Genomic DNA, 24,448 nt, shown 5'->3' with positions numbered 1-24,448 from the left:
TACGTAACCACAGTTCTTCTTGGTAGCATGTAGATGGTCTAGGCACATGGTAGTGTAATTCTGATATCAGGGTCACTTGGACGGAAATAAAGGTAACTACTGTGGGAGAAATGAATACTCCTAAAATTCTCAAAGAACAAGTTTATTAATATAAAATCAAAGGGGAAAATAGATGTTATTAACATATAACTACCAGGCTCAACTCCTGGGCCTATTGCAGACTCTGTATTCCTTATTTACTTATTTTCTTATTTACTCAACAGCAATTACTCAGATATTACACTCTTACCGTGCACACAATAACTGGTGTCACCTTACATTACATCGCAGAACCAGTTCCTTGTCCTTACTCCCAATGCACTAATACTGATACAAACACCGACATGGGTCCACCACCCAACATGGGGTAATTATTAACAAACACATACAACCACACTGTGGACCATAACTCCAAGGCCTGTCCCAGGGTATAGCACTGGCGCCTCTAACAACTACTGTTGTGGTCTGTTACACTCCGACACGAGGTGGGTCTGGGGTCCTCGGCTCACGAGGTAGAGTGGAGCTGATAAATCATGCTGAATCAGCACCATCACTCCTATATTGACCACTGCTGGGTATCCACCGGCTCCGAGCGACCGGTGGGTTTCAATTAAGCCCACCCTCGATCTGGGAAGGAAGGTGAAAGATGATACGGGAGGTTATTTTTTTGAGGAAGCATGGTGGGTCTCAAACAAATCTTGAGTCTCGCCACGTCAGATACCTCCGTTATATTACTTCTTACACTAGGTGAACGACAATTCCACTGTTAAAGCATGAACACTGATATTCACTACAATAGACTGAATCAAACTGAATGCTGATAAACACAGAACATACCTGGGAACGAAGGTGAAAGATGATATGGGAGGTTTCTTCCTCCCGCCTCGCACTGGTTTATATACCCCTGAGTTGCCAGCGATCGCTACTCACGCAATGACAGAAATTACAAACAATCTAAGTGCTCCTCATTCAAGGATGACCCTCACTTGACAAAGGTCTGGAGAATTACTAAAGTTAATTTACACAGACTAATTCAAGGTTGCGTTTGCCAGTAGAGAGTGCAATAAACGTAGTGACAACTGTGTTCGAAGGCGGGACTTACTGGGAGTGATCCTGAGTGTAAAACGGATGGGAAAACACGTCTCTCCGGAGAATCTACAAGCGCGGTGGATTTGAATATTATGTAGCATAATATGAATTAAAATGGGTTTTTAGGAATGACAATGATGTGCGCAGTACATCATGGCCAACGACAAATAACTTTTATGTGTCATGACCAAAAGGTTTAAGCAGCTCACAACTCATTCTACCATATTTTCTTAACCACCAGTGTCCCTGCAGTGTTGATTAGCAACTCCTTTCTTCTTTCACTTAATGTACCCATCTCTCCTGCTTCATTCTATCTTATTAATACCCCTGTATGTACTTACTGTGGCTAAACTCTTTTGGAAATTTTCTTGCTTTTGAATGAAAAAGGCAAGCACCTTTTTCCTATAAGAGTCAAACCAGCAAGTAGACTTCTTTCTGTACAGAAATCAACAGACTGTACAGTACATCTCAAGTGTTCCTGTAGTAAGTTCATGTAAATAACTCAAAGTTAATTACAATTAACAATGTTTGGGGAAGATTCTACACAAGCCACCCCACAAGGAAGGGGAGTTCCCAGAGGAAATAGGGACAATTATATACCTATAGTAAATGAGACAGGACAGAAAGTTTTAGAAAGTGTATATCAAGGATGCTTTGACTTTCAACAAGATGCATAAAGATCCATCAGTTGCGCCACTCAACACCCCTGTTGTCTCAGAATTCAAGATTAATGCATAATATATCATTTTAATGGGAAAAATAGGGTTTTAGTTTATGATATTTAAATTCATGTAAATACTATACTATACAGTATAAGCAATTTAGGTAAAAATAAAACATCATTACTGATATGCCTTTTAATTTACAGAATTTTCTGGGAATTAACATTGTGAGGTTTCCAATGATCATTTACCACAAAACCAGTGCTCCAATTCCCCAGCTGTACAATATGAAACACATGGCAAGATTAGAAAAAATATAGAGTTCTTCAGTAACTGATGACACTATGAGATCTTGAGATATGTGGGAGGTATGGGATAAAACAAAGAGGAGTGAGATACAGGAAATAGGAATGTGATGGGTCCAGCCTACAGTATATTTCAACCTTAATTCACATCCAGTTAAACGGGAGAGTAACAAATGCACAAACCTTTTCGACAAACAATAATGATATTTTTTCATCTGTTCTCAATACTGTTATTTCTTCCTGTCCAAGAACCCATCCTTATAATTAATGATTGACCTTATATATTACACATGAAACATGGGAGTCTCATATAAACCTTAACCTTACTGTTAAATGAATGGGAGAATATTTTACAAATAAAATACTATATTCACTAATAAGTAACTATGGACTAGGCACTGAACTGCATAAATTTTTTCCTTTTTTAATACTTCAAGTAGCATTCAACTAAGATAAAGAAAAAACTGTGTGGTACAGTATTGTCCTCTTTGGTGAGTGAGAACCCTGAGAGGCAGAAATCATCTTGATGCATCCAGGACTGATCCTGAGTCATTAAACTTGCATATTGTGAACTATCTACCCATACCTTTGATTTATAACCATCTGGGAGTTCCACTTGAATGTTAGGGTTGCCACAGGCAGAATTATCCCCATACATTTTGGCTGAAATTATCTCCATAATAATTAATATTAGTTGAAGACAACTACATCAAATTGTGATTGCGTAAAGATTTCATCATTACATTAACTGTTCCAAAACTCATTATATGAAGTAATTTTCTTGACATGTTCTAACAACTGCTATAGACTACTACTGACTACTCTACTGCCTCTGTACAACACACCAACCAGTCCAATCTTTCTGTAGCCCTTGGCACATAACTCACATGCATCACAGGTTTACTCCACATAAAATGTAAGTAAGCCCGTGTTACTCATACCTTAATTTAGTAGCTGTCAACAGGATACTCGCTCAACAAAAGTACCAACATTTATAAGAAGAATCTCACAGATCTGGGGACACTTACAACTAGTAACACAATTAAAATAAAAAGAGGATGTTCCAAATGAACTTTACAAGGATCTACATTACATAGTTAACTAATCACCTGTATCAATACATGATCTTAATTGTAAGATGCTCCTGTGGTAAATCTGAAGTCTTACACATAATTTCTTCTGTGACCTGATGTAAATTAACTGCAATGCTTAGAGAAGATACCTTTTGGGCCCAAACAGGTCATTTTGATGTAAAGAGTATACAATACTGGAGAGTTGTTAAATGTGAAAGACACAAGTTACAAAGTTGATATGAAAATTATATATATATATATATATATATATATATATATATATATATATATATATATATATATATATATATATATATATATATATATATATATATATATATATATATATATATATATATATATATATATATATATATATATATATATACATACTATATATCCTCGACTTACAACATATTCGACTTACGATAATCCGGACATACGATCGCCGTGGACGTACAAAATATTTTTCACATTACGTCTTTTCGAGTCCCGAAACGGTTGGTCGTAATGTGAACCCGTATGACAGCATGGGCTGGGCTGCCTCGTGGTGTACAGCATCCACACTATAGCCCGCTCAGTTAGTGCTTGGCCGTCGTTGTTGTTGTTAGTGATCACGCTGTGTACCGACAAAAATTTTTTTTCCAATTCCCTTTAAAATGGCTGGCAAGCATAAAAGTGAGAGTTCTCATGGTGCTGAGAAGAAAAAGAGACAATCAATTACTTTTGAGATGGAAAATGAAAATAATAATGCAATATGGAAATGGAAAATCGGAAGCAGCCATTTCACGCGATCTTGGCTTCTCTCACTCGATGATATCAACAATTTTGAAGGACAACGAACGAATTCGTGAGGTAGTGAAAGGATCAGCACCTATAAAGGTAACAATAATAATGAAAACAAGACAAGGTCCTCTTCATGAGATGGAAAAATTACTTGTGATGTGGATGGAAGATCAGCTGCAACGGCATGTACCCTTAAGCCTTCTAACCATACAGGCTGTCAGTTGTCACGAGACTTTCAGACCGAGAGGAAGGGCTTATGGAAACTCGTCGTGTAAAAATGACATATATTACACAACAGTATTTACATTCTCAGAGCAAGGTTTCACTCGGCGGCTATCTTGTATCCCACTTCAGCGTGTGTATGCCAGGCCTGGAGTTCCTGGTTCTCCGTGTTGTCCGGTTCAGTCCGTGGCCAACACTGCTCTGCCGTGACCATCACCACCACCACATGAATATGGCTCGGTTGCCAACTAATCCTAATACAGTACGTACATTAAAAGTTTTACACCGTATATTCTATAAAAGAGAATAGGGCTCTTACATAATGTTTTAACAACCAAAACTAAATTTAACTGATATAAAAAAACATCGTAAATCAAAACATTAGAAAACTTATACAAGCATACTGGTTGTGAACCACCCTCATTGACATTGGTCGTTCTCAGGTATCACCTAATTAGCCAATCACAAACATCGGTATGGGCCGACATGTGACACAGGCTAAGGCAAGAAGCCTTTTCGAAAGCCTGAAGGAGCAGGCAGGAGATGAGTGCGACCATAACCTCACAAGTAGTCATGGGTGGTTCCAAAGGTTTAAGAACCGTTACAGTTTGCATAGTGTAAAAGTGAGTGGAGAGGCAAGTGCTGATGTGGGAGCTGCTGAAGCTTTAAGAAGGAGGTAGATCGTGTCATCGTGGAGGGAAATTATTTGCCTGAGCAAATATTTAATGTGGATGAAACGGGCTTATTCTGGAAGTGCATGCCAGAACGGACATACATCCACAAACAGGCGAAAACCATGCCGGGATTCAAGGATCGAATCACACTTCTGTTGGGGGGGAATGTAGCTGGTTTCAAGGTAAAACCATTCATGATATATCATTCATAGAACACAAGGGCTTTTAAAAATGTCAGCAAGCACACACTGCCAGCATTTTATCGCAGTAATAAGAAAGCATGGATGACCCTAGCACTGTTTGAGGATTGATTCCTTAGTTGTTTCATTCCACAAGCCAAGGAGTATTGTCTGCAACAAGGGGTTGCATTCAAAATTTTATTAATTTTAGATAATGCTACGGGACACCCACCACACCTGGACGACCTGCACCCTGATATTAAGGTAGTCTACCTTCCACCTAACACTACCTCTATCATCCAACCCATGGATCAAGGTGCTTTTGCTGCTTTTAAAGCGTATTATTTTCGTACGATCTTCGCTCAGGCTATTGCTGCTACTGACAGTGAGAAAACACTCAGGAGAGTTTTAGAAGGACTACAACAATTTGCATGTACAAAGAACATAGCTGCAGCATGGGATGAGGTTACAGGTCAGTGCATGAATGGAATATGGAAGAAGGTCCTGAAAAGATATGTGAACAGTTTCAAAGGATTTAATGAAGATGAAGCAATTTCTGAGATTATTAACAAGATAGTGCAGATGGGGTTGAGAAGCCTTGGGAGAACTTGGTAGCCTTGGGAAAAGAACTTAGTATATCAGCAGGAACATCCAAAACTTTCATTTCGCTGATACGCCAGTGACCTAGAACACACAACATAATGTTGTGCCGGTGGAGTAGGCTATAGTTTTCGCTCATTCTTTTCGATGTATTACGGTTAGGTTATTAGTATTCGCGTCTACTTTTTAGTTGGTGCTTGTATGTGTTAGTTGGTTCTAGATATCCCCTGCCCTCTATGTGTATGGAAGCTTCAGACAGCTTGGGCAAGTTGTGGAAGCGTCCGCGAATCCGCTAGAAGCGCATGTGTATTAGTGCATATTGGTAGAGACGAGCAGGGTATTTAAATAGCGGAGGCACCCGTCTCGAGTCAGTCAGTATCAAACCAGCCTGTCACTAGTCACGCAGTTCCTGTACCATTGCTACTGATATTTTTCTCAGCTGTAGTAACTGGGTGAGTTAAAAATTAATTGATCATGCACAGTTATGCTTAATTGTAATATTTTACGGATTTACGTGTGTGTGTGTGTGTGTAACTTAGTAAGTTGAGTTACAATATTGGATACTTTTAACAGCTCTGTTTATTGCTGATGTTTCTTGTATATTTTGTATTTACAGATCTGAATCCATGGCAAAAAGGCGCAAATACTCGGAAGACTACCTCAACATTGGCTTCACCACAGTGCTCGCCAACAATGCCGTCGAGAAACCAGAATGCGTCTTGTGCGATGTTGTTCTGAGTGTGGAGTCGATAAAACCTTCGAAACTCAAGCGTCACCTTGAGACGAAGCATCTGGAACATGCAGAGAAGGATTTGGAGTTCTTCAAACGCCATGAGCTTCGTCTCAAACGTCAAAAGCTCAATGCTAGTGGGTCTTTTCAGCAACAGAGTGCAGCAGCAGTGGAGGCCTCTTATGAAGTTGCATTGGAAAATGCCAAGCCAAAAAAGCCTCACATGATTGGAGAAACACTTATCAAACCCTGCATGTTGAAGATGGTGAAGCTCGCTCTCGGGGAAGATAGTGCGAAGAAGATGCAGTAAGTATCTCTGTCGAATAATACTCTTCAGAGGCGTATTTCTCATATGTCTATGGATGTGAAAGAGCAGGTTTTGGATGAAATCAAAGCTTCTCCGTTGTTCTCCTTTCAACTCGATGAATCAACAGATGTGAGTTCATGTTCTCAGTTGCTTGTCTTCATGAGGTACATTCATTCATACATCATCAAAGAAGAATTCCTGTTCTGTGGTGCACTTGAAACCACTACAACAGCTGATGATGTCATGGAAAAGGTCTCTACCTTTTTTCATACCGAAGGTTTGCAATGGGGAAACGTGTGCGGGGTTTGTACGGACGGAGCACCAGCTATGCTAGGATCACAGTCAGGAATCCAGACAAGAGTGAAGAAGCTGGCTCCCCAAGGTAAGGGCATCCACTGCATGATCCATCATTATGGTCTCGCCTTAAGACCCTTCCTGCCTCTCTGCCATTAGTGCTCAATTCTGTGATCAAAATTGTGAATTACGTGAAGGCTGGAGCACTCAACACTCGTCTATTCAAAGAACTCTGCAAAGACATGAGTGCTGACCATGAGGTCCTTCTCTTCTACTGACCATGAGGTCCTTCTCTTCTACACGGCTGTATGTTGGTTGTTGAAAGGGAACATTATGAATCGTGTCTTCGAGATGAAAGACAAAATCAGGCTCTTTCTGGAAGTGCAAGAAAAGAGAGATCTTCTGGCTCACTTCGATGATGAAACGTGGAATAAAAGGGTTGCGTATCTGGCGGACATTTTCGACCAGCTGAACAAGCTGAATTTGAAACTTCAGGAAAGGGAAACACACGTTCTCCTATTTCAAGACAATCTACGCGCCTTCATATCCAAATTGCAGAACTGGAGTCAGAAAATCAATTTTGGGAACCTCGCCATGTTTGAAAAACTCTGTGGAGTGATGGATGAGTCTGAGGGCGAACTAGATCAGTTCCTGAAGGATGAGATTGCCGGATTGCCGGACACCTAGAATCCCTAGAAAAGAAATTCCAGCGATACTTCCCTGAGCTCACAGGAGAAGAGGAGGCACTGGTAAGACACCCTTTCTCTGCTACACTTGACGTATCCAGCATCCCCGACGAAGTCCAAGATGAATTCTTGGATCTACTGAACGACTTCGGCGCATGACCTGTTCCAGGAGAATCGGTGACTCAATTCTGGTGCTCTATGCATCAGTCATATTCCAAAGTCAGCATGCTGGCCTTACGTGTTCTTCTTCCATTTGCCTCCACCTACCTCTGCGAGGCCGGATTTTCAACCCTAGTCCACATCAAATCAAAGACCAGGAACAGATTGGATGTCGAGGATGACATGAGATTGGCTCTTACAAACACCCCACCACGAATTCCAAGACTCGCTTCTCAGATGCAACCCCAACCATCCCACTTGCTAGGTTGGAGAGATGATGTAATTTATGTTTATGTTAATAAAATAAAAAAAAATTTAATAATTGATAAATCAATGATTGTTTTCTCTTTCTTCCCCTTTCTTTCTCAGAAAAATTTGTAAAACTGAAATGGCTGATGGCAGGGGGGTCGCGTGTGTTTCGGGATTTTGAGAAAAGGGTCGCGAGTACAAAAAGGTTGGGAACCACTGAATTATACCTGTAAATGAATAATAATATGGTCACACAAGAGGAGATGGGACGCCATTGTTTTCATTTGTGTTTACAGCCGGGAGTCTGAGACAATAGTTCTACACAAGAAAATGAAGAAAATAAGACCCTGGTTGTAGCTGTAGTAAAATTAATGTAAAGAAAATAATATATATGATTTAAGTAACGTTATTTAATGTTAATAAATGGAACAATAGAAGTAGCTAATCACTAATGGCAAAGAAGAAAAAAAGAGATGGATTGGGAATGCCAACTTAATTAATGTTATTTAATGTACAGTAGAAGTAACCACTGATATTAAAGAAAAAGTGAGACTGATAGTGAAACGGCAACGTATACGTGCATACTCAAGGAAACAGTCATTTATCTTAAGAATATGTACAAAAGATTCATTATTGTTTATTACTGAATATGTATTTGATTGAATTAATGTTTATATATGTGAAATGAACAATGCAATTCATTAATAATACGTAGAAGATTAAAACACACAAGAGGAGACAAGACAGCATTGTTTACGTGAGTGACGATGATTCTACATAAGAAACTGAAGAAAATAAGACCCTGGTTGTAGTTGTAGTGAACTTAATTAAAAAAAATTTGAATACCTGTATGTATGTTTAAAGTAATGTTATTTAATGTTAATATATGGAACACTAGAAGTAGCTAACCACTAATGGTAAAGAAATAAAGTGAGATGATTGGGAACGCCAACTTATGAACAGTAAGTGCACACGTGAAAACATATCGTCATTTCTCTACATATGAATATGAAAGCAAGACTTATTTACTGTTCATATATGTTTTAAATAAAATTTACGAATGTAAAACAAAAATTCTACTCACCAATGGCGGTAAAGTCTAATAAAACATAAGGACAGCCAATGAATATTGTGCGAGTTTTTCCTCAGATGACGTAGTCATCAGGTTCAACTCTGGCTGAAGCTGTAGGTTCAACTCTGGCTGAAGCTGTAGGTTCAACTCTGGCTGAAGCTCTAGGTTCAACAACAGCTGAAGCTGTAGCTGAAACTATTACTGAACCTGAAGTTGATGTTGAAGCTGCTTATGATGCTGAATTTGATGGTATAGCTGAAGTTGATGGTTCAGGCCTTTGAATAATAAAGCTCTAAAAAGAACCTTGCACAGCTGCTTTCTTTACTCATTATACATCTTTATTTAGGTCATTTGCATTTATTTAAATTTTAATGCTTTGTTTTGTTAATGGATCCACTTCAGAAAATATGTTCATTGCTTGCTCCATATAATATCCACAGACCTCTCACCTTTTTCATATCGTTTTAACACATCTAGTTTCTCGGCTAAACTTGTACACTTTCTATTAGCTTTTGAAACAACACTACCATCACTTGCTCTCTTGGTCATGTTGAATAGGGATGCAAAAATGCTGTAAGAATCCAGAGAAAGTTTTTCTCCTGTTCCTGTTCCAGATGCGTGAAAACAAAAGGCCCGCCAAGCTCCGACTGTTGTTTACCACTCATTAGCAAGGCAGCTTCTTTGCGCAAGGCCCTCTTTAATTTTTTTAGTAAATTTTTTTTATAATACATATCAGGATTTAGTTATTATTTATATGAAAATGTAATTCTATTATATTTTTTTGTTATGTTTTGGTCGTAAATACGAATGAAATAAGGACGTAAATTGAATTAGGTCATATATATATATATATATATATATATATATATATATATATATATATATATATATATATATATATATATTATATATATAATATATATATATATATATATATATATATATATATATATATATATATATATATATATATATATATATATATAACCCGCCAGGATTGAGACACGGCACACCTGCGCCTATGACATGACCGAGGCAGCTAACATGGCATGGCCAAATATATGGATCCTCGTGTTTCGAAGCCGGATTTGGTAAAAGTTACTCTGACCACCTAAGTGATACGGGTGGTCCCCATTAGAGGTTCACGGCGCCATAAGCTCGTTGAACAGGCTTTGTGTGAAATATAACAAAGTCTAGGATTGCTTTTAGTATCCTGGTGGTCCAGCGGTTAGCGTTCCCAGGTCACAGTCATAGGCTTGTGTGCCGTGGGTTCGAATCCTGGCGGGTTGAGGTGTTGATTGTATGTAGAAGTCCGCGTGCTTTATTGGGCTAATGAAAAAAAAAAAAAATATATATATATATATATATATATACATATATATATATATATATATATATATATATATATATATATATATATATATATATATATATATATATATATATATATATATATATATATATACTGTATATATAATTTTCATATCAACTTTGTAACTTGTGTCTTTCACATTTAACAACTCTCCAGTATTGTATACTCTTTACATCAACATGACCTGTTTTGGCCCAAATGGTATCTTCTCTAAGCAATGCAGTTAATTTACATCAGGTCACAGAAGAAATTATGTGTAAGACTTCAGATTTATCACAGGAGCATCTTACATTCTTGGGGTTACTCACTATCTTCTATTATATCCTCTGTTGCTAACACACTGATATGAGATGATGCCAGAACCAATTTAATAGGCAGATGCAGTTGACAAGACCAGTGTTTTTAGCATTCACAGGGAGACTTTCACCCCACAGTAGGAAGTTATTAATGTTGTGAACTTAAATTTTCTTTTATGTTGAAATGGTAATTCATGTATAGCCAGGGTCAAAAGTTCGCTCCCTCCCAAAATGAAGCAGCATCGACTCCAAAATGAGATGAAACAGTCAGGGTAAGTCAGTTCGGAGACTCATTCCTGTGACTTGGTTTCACCACGAGGAGCGAACTTTTGTCTCCGACTGTACAGTATTAATTGTAACATCATATGAAATATTGTATGATTATTAAAGGTGCTTATTATGTGACATTCATTAATTGGTGTTATGAACTAGTTTCAAAGTCTTTAATTGAATGAATTTTCCCTGCCAACAGTAAAGCACAACTGCATTTTACATAAAAATTAAAAAATTCACAAATTAAAATGTGACATTTTTAAGTGCCCCAGTCACTCTTAGATAGCTTATACAAAGACCAAGCTCCATCAAAATCAAATATAAATAGAAAGGACATAGGGTGTTTAAAAGAATTATCTCGATGAACTTAAAACACTTCAACTACACTAGATGCATTCTTGTCACAGCTTCACTGTTTTGTGTTCAGGTAAGTAATGGCATTTCTTTCTATGACTGGCAAAAACAGACCAAGTAGTGGCATTTAGTTTTGACTGTTTTATAAATACCAAATGCTTTGTGAACAACCTGGCCACACAGTTTTAATAAACTGATCTAGAGTTATGATTGCTTTCTTCACAAAATCCATCACCATACAAAGCTGTACTTGCTGCCATATAAAAGCTATATACTTGTGTTTGAATGCCAAAGGTTTACTGGAAAGATTGCTGATAAATTCTACCAATTTTTACATTCAAGGAATCTATCATCTAACACTAGAAGCAACCTGTAATTAAGATCATTGAATCATGAAATAAAAATTTCTTTATTTTCTTTTTAAACTTTTATTACCAATCTAACTCATTTATTCACTTGTCCACAACAAGTCCAAGACTCACAGCTATAAGCAAGACTTTTGAGGCATCTTAAACATTGTATAGAAGGGGAAGCAGTCTATATACAAATTTCAAAATATATCTATAACGACATACAATGGACAATTATCTACAAATGCATTGAATGGGTGAGAAGATGATCAACTCACACAAGCTGAAATGAAGGGCATGTATGAGAGAGAAATGTGACTTATGGGGTGATATTCTACATGGAACTGGTACAGTCCTCTCAATGTCTAGTGGAGAGAAAAAATAAAATAGAATAAAATAAATTTATACCATACTGTATATAAAAACATTAGAATTTTTTTCTTCTAATCATCCATGGCCTTACTGTGTAAGTAGTTGTATATACTGTATGAAGGAATATATAATGGGCAGGTGTAACAACACTACATAATTGTATCTATCCTGAGAGGTCATTGTGGTTGTACATGTTCTGGTCATATAGCTCGGCTTTTACTAGGCGTCCTCCAAAGTATCTGCCATTCAAAGCCTCCTGAGCAGCAGTACTTTCTGAGAAAGAAAAGAGAAATTTGTATTTAGAATTAATTAATTTTCTTTGTCCAAATACAGTATTCAGGGTCGTAAAACCTGAGTCTGTACACAATAAGTACCTCCTGTAATAAAATTACTTTGAAAATACTGCACTGGAACATGGGAAAATACAAATTACTCGAATATCAAACGCATAACAATGTTGAGTTATTAAAAAATTATACGGAAATAAGGGAATAATTATCATGAACTTGGCTTCTTTAATTCCTGATAATTTGGTCCCTTCACTTTAGAAGTGTTTTACATAAGTCTTTTTTTTTAAACTTTCAAATTAGCACCAAACACACACACTCTTCATTCAATATCTATCATTCAATCTCACAAGTGTAACAGAAATGTTATGATATTCCCCCATCACAAAGTTCCCAAGATTGTGCAGTGCAAACATACCCTTATAACCAACCCTTTTTTTTTCTTCTTTTTTATATAGGCATTAGCCCACTAGGGCACAGGTCACCGACACATCAAGGCCTAGGAGGCAAAAATATTATTATTATTATTATTATTATTATTATTATTATTATTATTATTATTATTACTGTATTATTATTATTATTATTATTATTATTATAATTATAATTATAATAATAATAATAATAATAATAATAATAATAAATGTAAATAAAAATAAATAATAACAACCATAAAAAAAATCGAGAATGAGAAACAATATAAGTAGGCTGTGTTGTCAAAGTAAGATATATAGAACCTGCAATTATCTGTAAATAGGCACTGTCAGATCAGCAACCAGGGACTTGGTCACAATATTTGTGGTGCCATATGGCAGCAGGGTCTACCATTAGACAACACATTATGCTGCCTACTACCCACTAGCGGTAAAAGTCGTTGGTTTCTGAATTAGCGGTGATATGGGGTAAGGGTGTTGTTGGGGGTGGTGTTGTAGGGTGTGTGGGTGTTTGTGTGTGTGTGATGTGGGTGTTTGTGTGTGTGTGATGTAGGTGTTTGTGTGTGTGATGTAGGTGTGTGTGTGTGATGTAGGTAGGGGGTGTGTGTGTGTGTGTGTGTGTGTGTGTGTGTGTGTGTGTGTGTGTGTGTGTGGGTGTGTGTGTGTGTGTGTGTGATGTGGGGTGTGTGTGTGTGTGTGTGTGGGGTGTGTGTGTGTGTGTGTGTGTGTGTGTGTGTGTGTGTGTGGGGGTGTGTGTGTGTGTGTGTGTGTGTGTGTGTGTGATGTGGGGTGTATGTGTGTGTGTGATGTAGGGGTGTATGTGTGTGTGTGTGATGTGGGGTGTATGTGTGTGTGTGTGATGTAGGGGTGTGTGTGATGTAGGGGTGTATGTGTGTGTGTGTGATGTAGGGGGTGTGTGTGTGTGTGTGTGTGATGTAGGGGGGTGTGTGTGTGTGATGTGGGGTGTATGTGTGTGTGATGTGGGGTGTATGTGTGTGTGATGTGGGGGTGTGTGTGTGTGTGTGATGTAGGTGTGTGTGTGTGATGTGGTGTGTGTGTGTGTGTGTGATGTGGGGGTGTGTGTGTGTGTGTGATGTGGGGTGTGTGTGTGTGTGTGTGTGTGATGTGGGGTGTATGTGTGTGTGTGATGTGAGGGGTGTGTGTGTGTGTGTGATGTGGGGGGTGTGTGTGTGTGTGTGATGTAGGGTGTATGTGTGTGTGTGTGTGATGTAGGGGTGTGTGTGTGATGTGGGGGTGTGTGTGTGTGTGGGGTGTATGTGTGTGATGTAGGGGGTGTGTGTGTGATGTGGGTGTGTGTGTGTGTGATGTAGGGGTGTATGTGTGTGTGTGATGTGGGGTGTATGTGTGTGTGATGTGGGGGTGTGTGTGTGTGATGTGGGGGTGTGTGTGTGTGGGGGTGTGTCGTGTGATGTAGGGTGTGTGTGTGTGATGTGGGGTGTATGTGTGTGTGTGATGTGGGTGTGTGTGTGTGTGTGTGATGTGGTGTGTGTGTGTGTGTGTGTGATGTGGGGGTGTGTGTGTGTGTGTGTGTGTGTGATGTAGGGGGTGTGTGTGTGTGTGTGTGTGATGTAGGGGTGTGTGTGTGTGTGTGTGATGTGTAGGGGGTGTGTGTGTGTGTGATGTGGGGGTGTGTGTGTGTGTGTGATGTGGGGGTGTGTGTGATGTGGGGGTGTGTGTGATGTGGGGGTGTGTGTGTGTGTGATGTATGGGTGTGTGTGTGATGTGGGGGTGTGTGTGATGGGGTGTGTGTGTGATGTGGGGGTGTGTGTGTGTGTGTGATGTACGGGTGTGTGTGTGTGTGATGTGGGTGTATGTGTGTGTGTGTGTGGTGTAGGGGTGTGTGTGTGTGTGTGTGTGTGTGATGTAGGGGTGTGTGTGTGTGGGTGTGTGTGTGGGTGTGTGTGGGTGTGGGTGTGTGTGGGTGTGTGGGTGTGTGTGGGTGTGTGGGTGTGTGTGGATGTGTGGGTGTGTGTGTGTGGATGTGTGTGTGTGTGTGGGTGTGTGTGGATGTGTGTGTGTGTGTGGGTGGTGTGGGTGTGGGTGTGATCGGGGTGTGTGGGGTGATGTGGGGGTGTGTGGGTGTGATGTGGGGTGTGTGGGTGTGATGTAGGGGGTGTGTGATGTCTGGGTGTGTGTGATGTCTGGTGTGTGTGATGTGTGGTGTGTGTGTGTGATGTGGGTGTGTGTGTGCAGGTGTGTGTGTGTGTGTGTGTGTGATGTAGGTGTGTGTGTGTGTGATGGGGTGTGTGTGTGATGTACGGTGTGTGTGATGTGGGTATGTGGGTGTGTGTGTGATGTATGGGTGTGTGGATGATGGTGTGTGTGTGTGTGTGATGTGGTGTGTGTGTATATGATAGTATTTACCTAAATTTCTAACCTTGAACTGTTTATTGTCTTGAAACATACTTTTTCTTTCTTTCCAATACTGTATGCTAAACTATCAAGTGAACGCTTATTTGATGCCATTATAAGGGTGAAAGTTGAATACAGTGACCCCTCGGTTAACGAACTCAATCCGTTCCAGAAGGTAGTTCGTTAACCGAAAAGTTCGTTAACCGAAACCATTGTTTTAATGGGTTTTGGGTAATTGGTTCCAGCTCACCGAAAATTTCCTAAATTCAACAAAAATGATAGAAAAGTTCACTTACTTTGAGGTGTGTATGTAGAAGGCTCCTGGATGATGATGATGATGATGATGGAATTTAGAATGGGGGTGGAGGAGAAGGGAGAAGAAGAAGAGGCATTGGGGTGGAAGAGAAGTCACCCCATGGCACCATTTCACCCATAAAATTTTAGCTCTCTTGGTGTAATTCAAGATTATTTTCTTTAAATCAACACTGCACTACATTATATATTGTCAATATGTAAAATATATTTCAAAATGACCAATAATTTGCTTGGAAACACAGAAAAAAGCATTTAGTTGAAGAGAGTCTGAAGCAAGATGTTACCTCCAGTGAAAACAGAGAGAGACTAACGCCTGTTTGCTGTGTTAAGAGGCTGGATGCCGCGCATTAAACTAGTCACTTTACCTTCAATTATGTTCAATAATTGTTAAAATGACTAAAAAATTGAATATTAAACTTTTAAAATTATTGAATAGTATAAACTTCTTGATATTTACTAAAATAGTAAGGAATTTAAGCCCTAGAACCAATTAATGTATTGGTGGACTGATACTAAAGCTGGTTGCCTGGTCAGTGCAAGCGAAAACATGTTGAGGTCTGTTCGTAAGAAATTCGTTAACCGAATTGAAGATCCTTATGGAAGGCAGTTCGTTAACTGAAATTTCGTTAACCGAGGCGTTCGTTAAACGAGGGGTCACTGTATTAATAAAGTTAACCACGGAGCACTTGTGAGACGACTACCACGAGACACGGAAGGGTAAACAATGCGTGACCTAGCATGTCTTGGAACCCGGATGCGCTTGTTGTACTCAGCATTATGATCGCATTTGAAAGCTTGAATTATCATGGCGATATTTTCAAATTCGAAACCTAATATTTTGGCATTTATTTTTAATCAGATTCTATTCCAGGGCCGGATTAACCATGAGGCACTGGCCTCAGGCCCCCAGACTCTTAGGGGCCCCCAGAGTCTAAGGATAAAAATATTTAGCTATATATGCCATTAAATGGTCAATTAGTAAGTAAGCCATTAACTATTTCGTTTTTAATGTGTCCAATTGGATCATACATATACATTTTAGAGACTCGGAAGTGGCGTGTGGCAACTGTTTGTCAGTTCGATAACAGTAGCTAACGACACTCGGCTGATCCGGGACTCCATTGTGACGTACGGATGGTACGGTGCCAGACTTGTATTGGAGGACCATTTCAGGTAAACAATGATGTATATAACTTCAGTAATAAGTTATGAATGATCAAAGAATTATGTGAAGTGCAAAATAATGGATAATTTGGAAGGGAAATATGAGGAACAGGTATGTTTATATCATCAATATCATGGCTTCACCTCTGGTTTCTGTGACTGGAAAAATGGTGTTCGAACTATATCTGCACACGAAACTTCACACAGTCACAAAAACTCACTACTATCCCTAACCATCTGGACAAGAAAAGTAGGTCGAATTGACCATGAGTTAGCAAAGCAAGTTGATGATGAATGTAAGTAGTGGAGGTACCTCGTGTAGCGTGATACACAGTTAAGTGGTCCTGTTCTTTTTTTTTTTTTTTTTAATTTGGTTAGCCTGTTTTTAAGTTATTTTGCGAAATAACAGCTTCCGCAAAAAAAAAAACTTAACATATATACTGTACATCCACCAGTGTGTGACACGCAGTACCTTGCCTCATTACCAGCGTTTTTTATTTGCCTGAACCCCAATATTCGTATGATCAACTTCTTATGGTGTATGTTTTATCATTGACAATATAAAATATTAAATACTATAGAAAAAAAAAAATATAATTAGTAATTTGACAAAAATTAAATGACAAGCCGAATACAGTGGTCCCTCGGTTATCGAATTATCTTCCATAAGAATCTTCAATTCGGTTAACGAAAAAAGAATCGATTAACGAAAACCTTACGAAAATCACATTTTGTTTTGAACATCAACTGATAAGCTGAGGAGGTACTCAGCCAATTCAGTGATCTCTTCTATGTTTACCTTCAAACTAATCACTATCTTATAAGAATTCCAGCAATGCAAATTAAATTCACCCCAGTCACTTCTATTAAATTTTATAAGCAAAAAACAAAAACTCAAAATAAAAGAAAAAATAAACTAACACTTAAATTCTTCACACCACAGGTGCCAACTGTCAACATGTCTTATTATCTCCACTGACAAAACTAAGGTGTTCAACAAACAAGTTGGTAACCGCAAACGCGGTCCCGCCACGTTCAAGATAGGTAACAACACTATTGACTATGTTTCCTCTTTTAAATATCTTGGTGTTTCCGTCCCTTGTACCCTACCTGCCATACAACAGCTAACCCGCCAATGTACTGACAGACTGAGACCTCTTAGAAGTGTAGCGGGGTACAGCCCGCACTATGGTGCTAATATTAGAATTGTTAAAACAATGTACCTAGGCTATATAAGATCTCTGATAGATTACCACGCACCAGCCCTGGTCATTCGTGACGGGAAAGGTGTTGACAAACTCGAGAAAATGCAAAATAAAGCCCTCAGAATTATCCTAGGATGTCCCATGAGCACTAAAGTACTTAATATGAGGAAAGAACTAGGTATACCCAGTGTTAAAGATAGAATAATTGAAGTCAACCTCATGATAGCCCTGAGGCTTCTGCGTGGTGATCCTGATAACATTGTTTCCTTAAAATTGCTAGAATGTATGAACCATGGGACTACTGAGTCTAAATGGATCCAAACTACAGCTACACATATGAAGATGTTTGGACTAGACCACCTGTACAAAGTTGAGACACAACAGCGCTTCCTGCCACCCTGGCGGACAGTTCCCTTCGATATCACAATACCGACGTATCCGCCTAAAAAATTAATTATACAAAGCATTTATCTCCAACACACTGCCAAATTGAGAGCTCTTGAACACATACACACTCTACAGACTGATGATAATATCACACAGACCATCTACACTGATGGATCTCTAAACACCGCCTGTGGGAGGGCTGGAAGTGCTATTGTTGTGACTCAACCTGACGGTAATATAATTGAGAAAGGAGTTAGAATTAACAACTGGGCATCCACTCTACAAACTGAATTAGTTGCCATACTCACAGCTATTAAATTCATTGAAACCACTGTTACTGACAGTCTCATCATCACTGACTCTCTATCCTCACTACTTGCCCTTGGTACCCTCGACTCAGGTTGTCACGCTCTTGTCTCTGAAGCCAGACACAAATATGCGTGCCTTGTTGACCGGGGTGTCAGGGTCAAACTGTTGTGGATCCCCTCTCACATAGGCCTCATAAAACATGACAGAGTTGATGCCCTCGCCAAACTCGCGTCTAACAAAGACACCGTTGAATACAATTTGGGTCTGTCAAAAAGAACCCTTAAAACTGTAATTAGGAAAGAACTTATTGATGAGTTTGACGCAAGTAGACAAGTGCAAACAGGCACTAGTCGGTCCATAGGTTACCATGATGAGATGTATCAAGTGAAACATGTATATGGAGCAAGAAACAAGATCACTAGATTACAAGATGTTGTAACCACTAGATTAAGGTTAGGATATAAGTACCTTTGGCAGTATGTTCCTCAAGCAGATGTAAACAAAACTAAATGTAAAGTGTGTGGCCATACATATGGCCACACACTTGAACACTACATCCTCGACTGTGTGAAGATAGAACCTTTTAGGGACAGGTCCAAGCACACTGTGTGTGAAATGGCACAACACTTCATCTCTAATGGCAAGATAGCCGACATATTAAGATTGTATCCACTTTTTTGCACCTAGTAACTATATCAATTCTCATGTACAGAACCAAATACGCAATGTGCTGAATACCTCCCACGTAAATGTGAATAACAAAGTGTGAGGCCAGACATACTGCCTCACATGCCTGTACTCACGCATTTGTGAATAAGTTACCCTTTATGTATAGAACTAAACAAATAATGTAAATGAAATACTGTTTAACTTTCAGTGCCATAATATCCTGACAATGGGGGTTAATTATTATGACCCTTTGTAAACCCTACTCTGTAATCCTTTTGCGCTACCGCTCGCAGGATGAGTGTGGGGTGCACAATAAAGTAGCCGCTGCAAGCGGCAAAATCAAATCAATGTCAACATGTCACTGTCACCCCTCCCTCCCTACCCCCCCACCCCCCACCTTCCTGAGAAACGTTTGGGGAAAAAGACTAGGTTTACAGGTTTAAAAATAAATAATACCTCAGACTAAAGTTAGGATAATATAATTTGCATTGCTGAAATCCTTGCAAGACAGGGAATATTTTGAATAGAAACTTCACATATTTTGCACAAAAGATAAAATTTTCGCTCTCCCTAATAGATCTAAAATTTGTATGTCTATTGCAAATTTTAGCTTGTTTATATTCAAATTAATCACTATCTTATAAGAATTCCAGCAATGTAAATTATATTCTGGCTTTACTTTGTATATACTTTTCTGTGAGCTGGAACCAATTACCCAATATCCCATTGAAACAATGGTTTCGGTTAACGAAATTTTTGGTTAACGAACGACCTTCTGGAACGAATTGTGTTCGTTAACTGAGGGACCACTGTAATCAAGAAATTTTCCACCCAAACCTCTGCACTGGGACGAGGGTGGTGAATAGGCTTAGCCATTACAGTAGAACGTCGCTTTAAAGCAATTCAATTTAAGATTATTGACTTAAAGTAACACTCACAATTAAGGACAATGATATAATTTAAAGCAAATCTTTCCTATATTGCGTGAGTCAATCTGGCGCATCGTATTTTAAAATTCGCGCCTAATGTTTCTCTGGGCACGCTACATTGTCCTAAGGGCAAAGCTGTACTACACATGTACTCAAAATAACGTACTAAATGATTACTAAAATTTTTGTCTAGTGCAAACTATAGCATGATTATATTAAAAATAATCACTATCTTAAAAGTTCCAGCAATGTAAATTATATTCTTCCCGGTCACTTCTGTCACATTTTATAAACAAATGACAAAAACTCAATCTAAAGGACATAAACTAATAAATACAGTGGTCCCTCGGTTAACGAGCACAATCCGTTCCAGCAGGTTGCTAGTTAACGGAAAAACTTGTTAACCGAAACCATTGTTTCAATGGGTTTTTGGGTAATTGGTTCCAGCTCACCGAAAATTGCCTAAATTCAACAAAAAAGGTAGAAAAGTAAACTTACTTTGAGGTGTATATAGAAGGCTCCTGGATGATGATGGGAATTATAATGGGGGTGGAGGAGAAGGGAGAAGAGAAGGCATTGGGGTGGAAGAGAAGTCACCCCATGGCTCCATTTCACCCATAAAATTTTAGTTCTCTTGGTGTAATTCAAGATTATTTTCTTTAAATCAACACTGCACTGCATTATATATTGTCAATATGTAAAATATATTTCAAAATGACCAATAATTTGCTTGCAAACACAGAAAAACAGGATTTAGTTGAAGAGAGTCTCAAGCAAGATGTTACCTCCACTGAAAAGAGAGAGACTGGCGCCTGTTTGGTGTATTGCCAGGCTGGATGGAGCGCATGAAACTAGTTTCTTTACCTTCAATTATGTTCAATAATTGTTAAAATGACAAAAAAACTTAATATTAAACTTTTAAAATTATTGAATAGTATAAACTTCTTGATATTTACTAAAATAGTAAGGAATTTAAGCCCTAAAACCAATTACTGTATTGGCGGACTAATACTACAGCTGGTGGACTGCCAAATGCAAGTGAAAACATGTTGAGGTCGGCTCGTAAAAAATTCGTTAATCAAGGGATTGCTCGTTAACCGAAGTTAAGAATCTTATGGAAGGTAAACCGTTAACCGAAATCTCGTTAACCGAGGCGCTCGTTAACTGAGGGATCACTTGACCTTTGGCCCCAACTGTCAGTCAAAGAGTCACTCTCCCCCTCCCCCATCTTCCCAGCCAGGATTTGGTGGTTTTAGGCTTAAAATTTTTACCTTATATAATATCAGACTAAAGTTAGAATATAATTTGCATTGCTAGAATCCTTGCAAGACAGCAAATAATTTGAATCTAGACACCATATATTTTGCACGAGATAAAAATTTTAGCCCTTTGTAATAAAATTAATTAAAACTAAAATTTGTATGTCTAATGCAAACTACAGTAAAACCCCGCTTTACGCGGTTTCACTTTACGCATTTCCACGTTTATGCGGTACCCTGCCGAACACGGAATGCTCACTTTCCGCAGTGTGTGTACTTTTTTACGCGGAGAGCGGTGTAGGCAGGGTGCGCACAAGGTTGCCCAGTCATCAAAACATTACCGAGTTCTTCACCCGCCACCCACCACAGCCGGCCCAAGTCAGTGATAGTGATAATGATAGTGAGGATATGGGCTTAAATGGACTTAAAGGGGTTTGACAAAGAGGCCCTGCAAGCCTCTGTGGTGGATAGTGATACAATTGATACAGGTGAGGGCCAATAATCTGCCCTGTGCCTCAGAACCAACCCCCCATCCCCGTGTGCCCAGCCATCTTTTCTACTAATGTAAGTGTTAAAAAACCTAATATTATTGATATTTCTCTTAATTATTAATTGTGTGCATACCATCATAAAATTAAGAAGTTATTTTTACTACAACGTAGGTATTGTGTCTGAAAAAGTGGAGTTTGGGGGTCGGCCCGGTCTCTATTTCAATTAATCCCATATGTTCTGTTGTTCACTTTACGCGTTTCTCGATTTAGGCGGGCCGCCGTGGGTTCAATTGACCACGTAAAGTGAGGGTTCACTGTATAGCATGTATATATTCAAACTAATCACTATCTTATAAGAATTCCAGCAATGTTAATTATATTCTCCCATGTCAGTTCAGTGACATTTTAAAAGAGAAAAACTTAAAAGTCACCCTTAAGCCCCGGGTTTGGGTCCTACTGGCACTCTCGGTGGGGTTAAGTCAAATAAAAAAAAAAAAAATAAAAAAAAATAAAATAATAAATAAATGAAAAAAAAAATGGCGGGAAAGTAGGCGGACATTCTGGAACATCACCTGGGGCCTAAGGGTAAAGGACAGATAAATAAGTAAGCACTAGACCTTGGCATCAACTGTCAAACATATCACCTCACCTCACCTACCCCATCTTCCAAGTCAGTAACAGACCATTTCCTATCCCTTAATTTTAGCAGTGTTGATTTATGAGTATTTGTTTTAACAATACTACAAAAAGCAATGTTTTGTTTATTCTAGGAGATGGGCTGAAGTGCATCTGGATAGACTTAAGAGGTCTTTTTAGTATTTTGTGTCTCTCAAGTACCAAACTAAATTATTCCATTGAAACAACACTTTGATTTAGTGTGAATTCAGTTTAAAGCAACCTCTCTTGGAACACATCTCGTGTTACATCGACGCTCTACTGTACCAAGTTCCCACTTTTTTTTTTATATATTCACTAAAGTACTGATACATTATAAAAATAAGTATTGTAATGCATATGAAGGGTACAGATATTAAGCAAAAATTATTGAAGTAACATATCTTTACTAATTAATAAATTATAAATAAACAATATTGTCTTGAGTTACAGTAGGAATGACAGAGGCGGGGGTGGGAGACGAACCTTTTGGGGAGTAAGCGGTCAGTTTCACCCCCCAATGGTCTCTCCCCCTTCCTCACTCCACCACCACTCTCCTCCTAATCCATACTGTATTTTAAAATGTTATGTAACGTAATGTTGAATAAATACAGTACAGTGACCCCTCGGTTAATGAACTCAATCCGTTCCAGAAGGTCGTTCGTTAACCGAAACCATTGTTTCAATGGGTTTTTGGGTAATTGGTTCCAGCTCACCAAAAATTTCCTAAATTCAACAAAAATGGTAGAAAAGTTCACTTACTTTGAGGTGTGTATGTAGAAGGCTCCTGGATGATGATGATGATGATGATTTGCATTTGAAGTGGGAGGTGGAGGAGAAGGAAGAAGAGAAGTCACCCCATGGCACCATTTCACCCATAAAATTTTAGTTCTCTTGGTGTATTTCAAGATTATTTTCTTTAAATCAACACTGCACTGCATTATATATTGTCAATATGTAAAATATATTTCAAAATGACCAATAATTTGCTTGGAAACACACAAAAAAAGCATTTAGTTGAAGAGAGTCTCAAGCAAGATGTTACCTCCACTGAAAACAGAGAGAGACTAACGCCTGTCTGGTGTGTTAACAGGCTGGATGGCACGCCAGAAACTAGTTTCTTTACCTTCAATTATGTTCAATAATTGTTAAAATGACTAAATATAAAACTTTTAAAATTATTGAATAGTATAAACTTCTTGATATTTACTAAAATAGTAAGGAATTTAAGCCCTAGAACCGGTTAATGTATTGGCGGACTAATACTAAAGCTGGTTGACCGGCCAGTGCAAGCGAAAACATGTTGAGGTCGGTTCGTAAAAAATTCGTTAACCGAATTTTTGTTCGTTAACCGAATTGAAGATCCTTATGGAAAGCAGTTCGTTAACCGAAATTTCGTTAACCGAAGCGTTCGTTAAACGAGGGGTCACTGTACAGATATTAAATACAGTAATATAAAACTATGATATATAATTTATATAATGATAAGAACATCTGTGGTAAATTGAACAAAGTCGAACAACTCCTTCTAGTGGTAGCGGCTTCCTCATAAATTACCGACGAACAAATTATAATACAGGTAATAGAATATGAATTACATTAAGACTGTACAAAACTACGTTTGGTGTATAGCCAGGGAGAGGCGGTGGAGAAAGGAGGGAGGGAGGATAACACACCAACTCCAGCACAGCAGCCTGCGACCCCGTTATAACAACAGTATGCACTTCACCGTAATTCCCATATTATTTGGTTCATTTGGTGCCAGGTTAATAAAACATTTTCGAAGAATAATTCATTTTACCCCAAAAACCCCACTCAATCCCAGATGA

At 38.6% G+C, this 24,448-nt stretch overlaps 3 protein-coding genes across 7 annotated transcripts in view; 2 read left to right on the top strand and 1 right to left on the bottom strand.

The window, feature by feature from the left end:
* Positions 1-5,249: 5,249 nt before the first annotated feature.
* LOC121877763 (zinc finger BED domain-containing protein 5-like) lies at positions 5,250-8,156 on the top strand (the record flags this gene model as incomplete). Its single annotated transcript, XM_042383620.1, is given in 1 exon segment — positions 5,250-8,156. A coding segment is annotated over 1 exon segment (414 nt). The 3' UTR covers positions 6,670-8,156.
* Positions 7,294-7,647, top strand: LOC121877740 (protein FAM200B-like). The gene has a single exon (XM_042383597.1). The coding sequence runs from the start codon at positions 7,294-7,296 to the stop codon at positions 7,645-7,647; it is 354 nt and encodes a 117-aa protein (XP_042239531.1).
* A 3,677-nt stretch (positions 8,157-11,833) lies between the features above and the next one.
* The window catches only part of LOC121877898 (poly(U)-binding-splicing factor half pint-like), an 88,960-nt gene continuing 76,345 nt past the window's right edge, over positions 11,834-24,448 (bottom strand). For all 5 annotated transcript variants that reach the window (XM_042383846.1, XM_042383847.1, XM_042383848.1 and 2 more), the window contains one exon: positions 11,834-12,416. In XM_042383846.1, coding sequence (XP_042239780.1) covers positions 12,307-12,416 — 110 coding nt within the window. In that variant the 3' untranslated portion in view covers positions 11,834-12,306. The remainder of the gene's footprint in view (positions 12,417-24,448) is intronic.

Source organism: Homarus americanus, unplaced genomic scaffold (genome assembly GCF_018991925.1).
Source record: "Homarus americanus isolate GMGI-L3 unplaced genomic scaffold, GMGI_Hamer_2.0 scaffold24523, whole genome shotgun sequence".
NCBI lineage: Eukaryota > Metazoa > Arthropoda > Malacostraca > Decapoda > Nephropidae > Homarus > Homarus americanus.
The sequence above is the reverse complement of the archived record's forward strand: the minus strand, read 5'-3'. Positions and strand labels throughout refer to the sequence as shown.

Bases quoted from the DNA above. Each gene is read 5' to 3' on its own strand.
- LOC121877740 (XM_042383597.1), top strand. From the start codon at position 7,294: ATGAATCGTGTCTTCGAGATGAAAGACAAAATCAGGCTCTTTCTGGAA.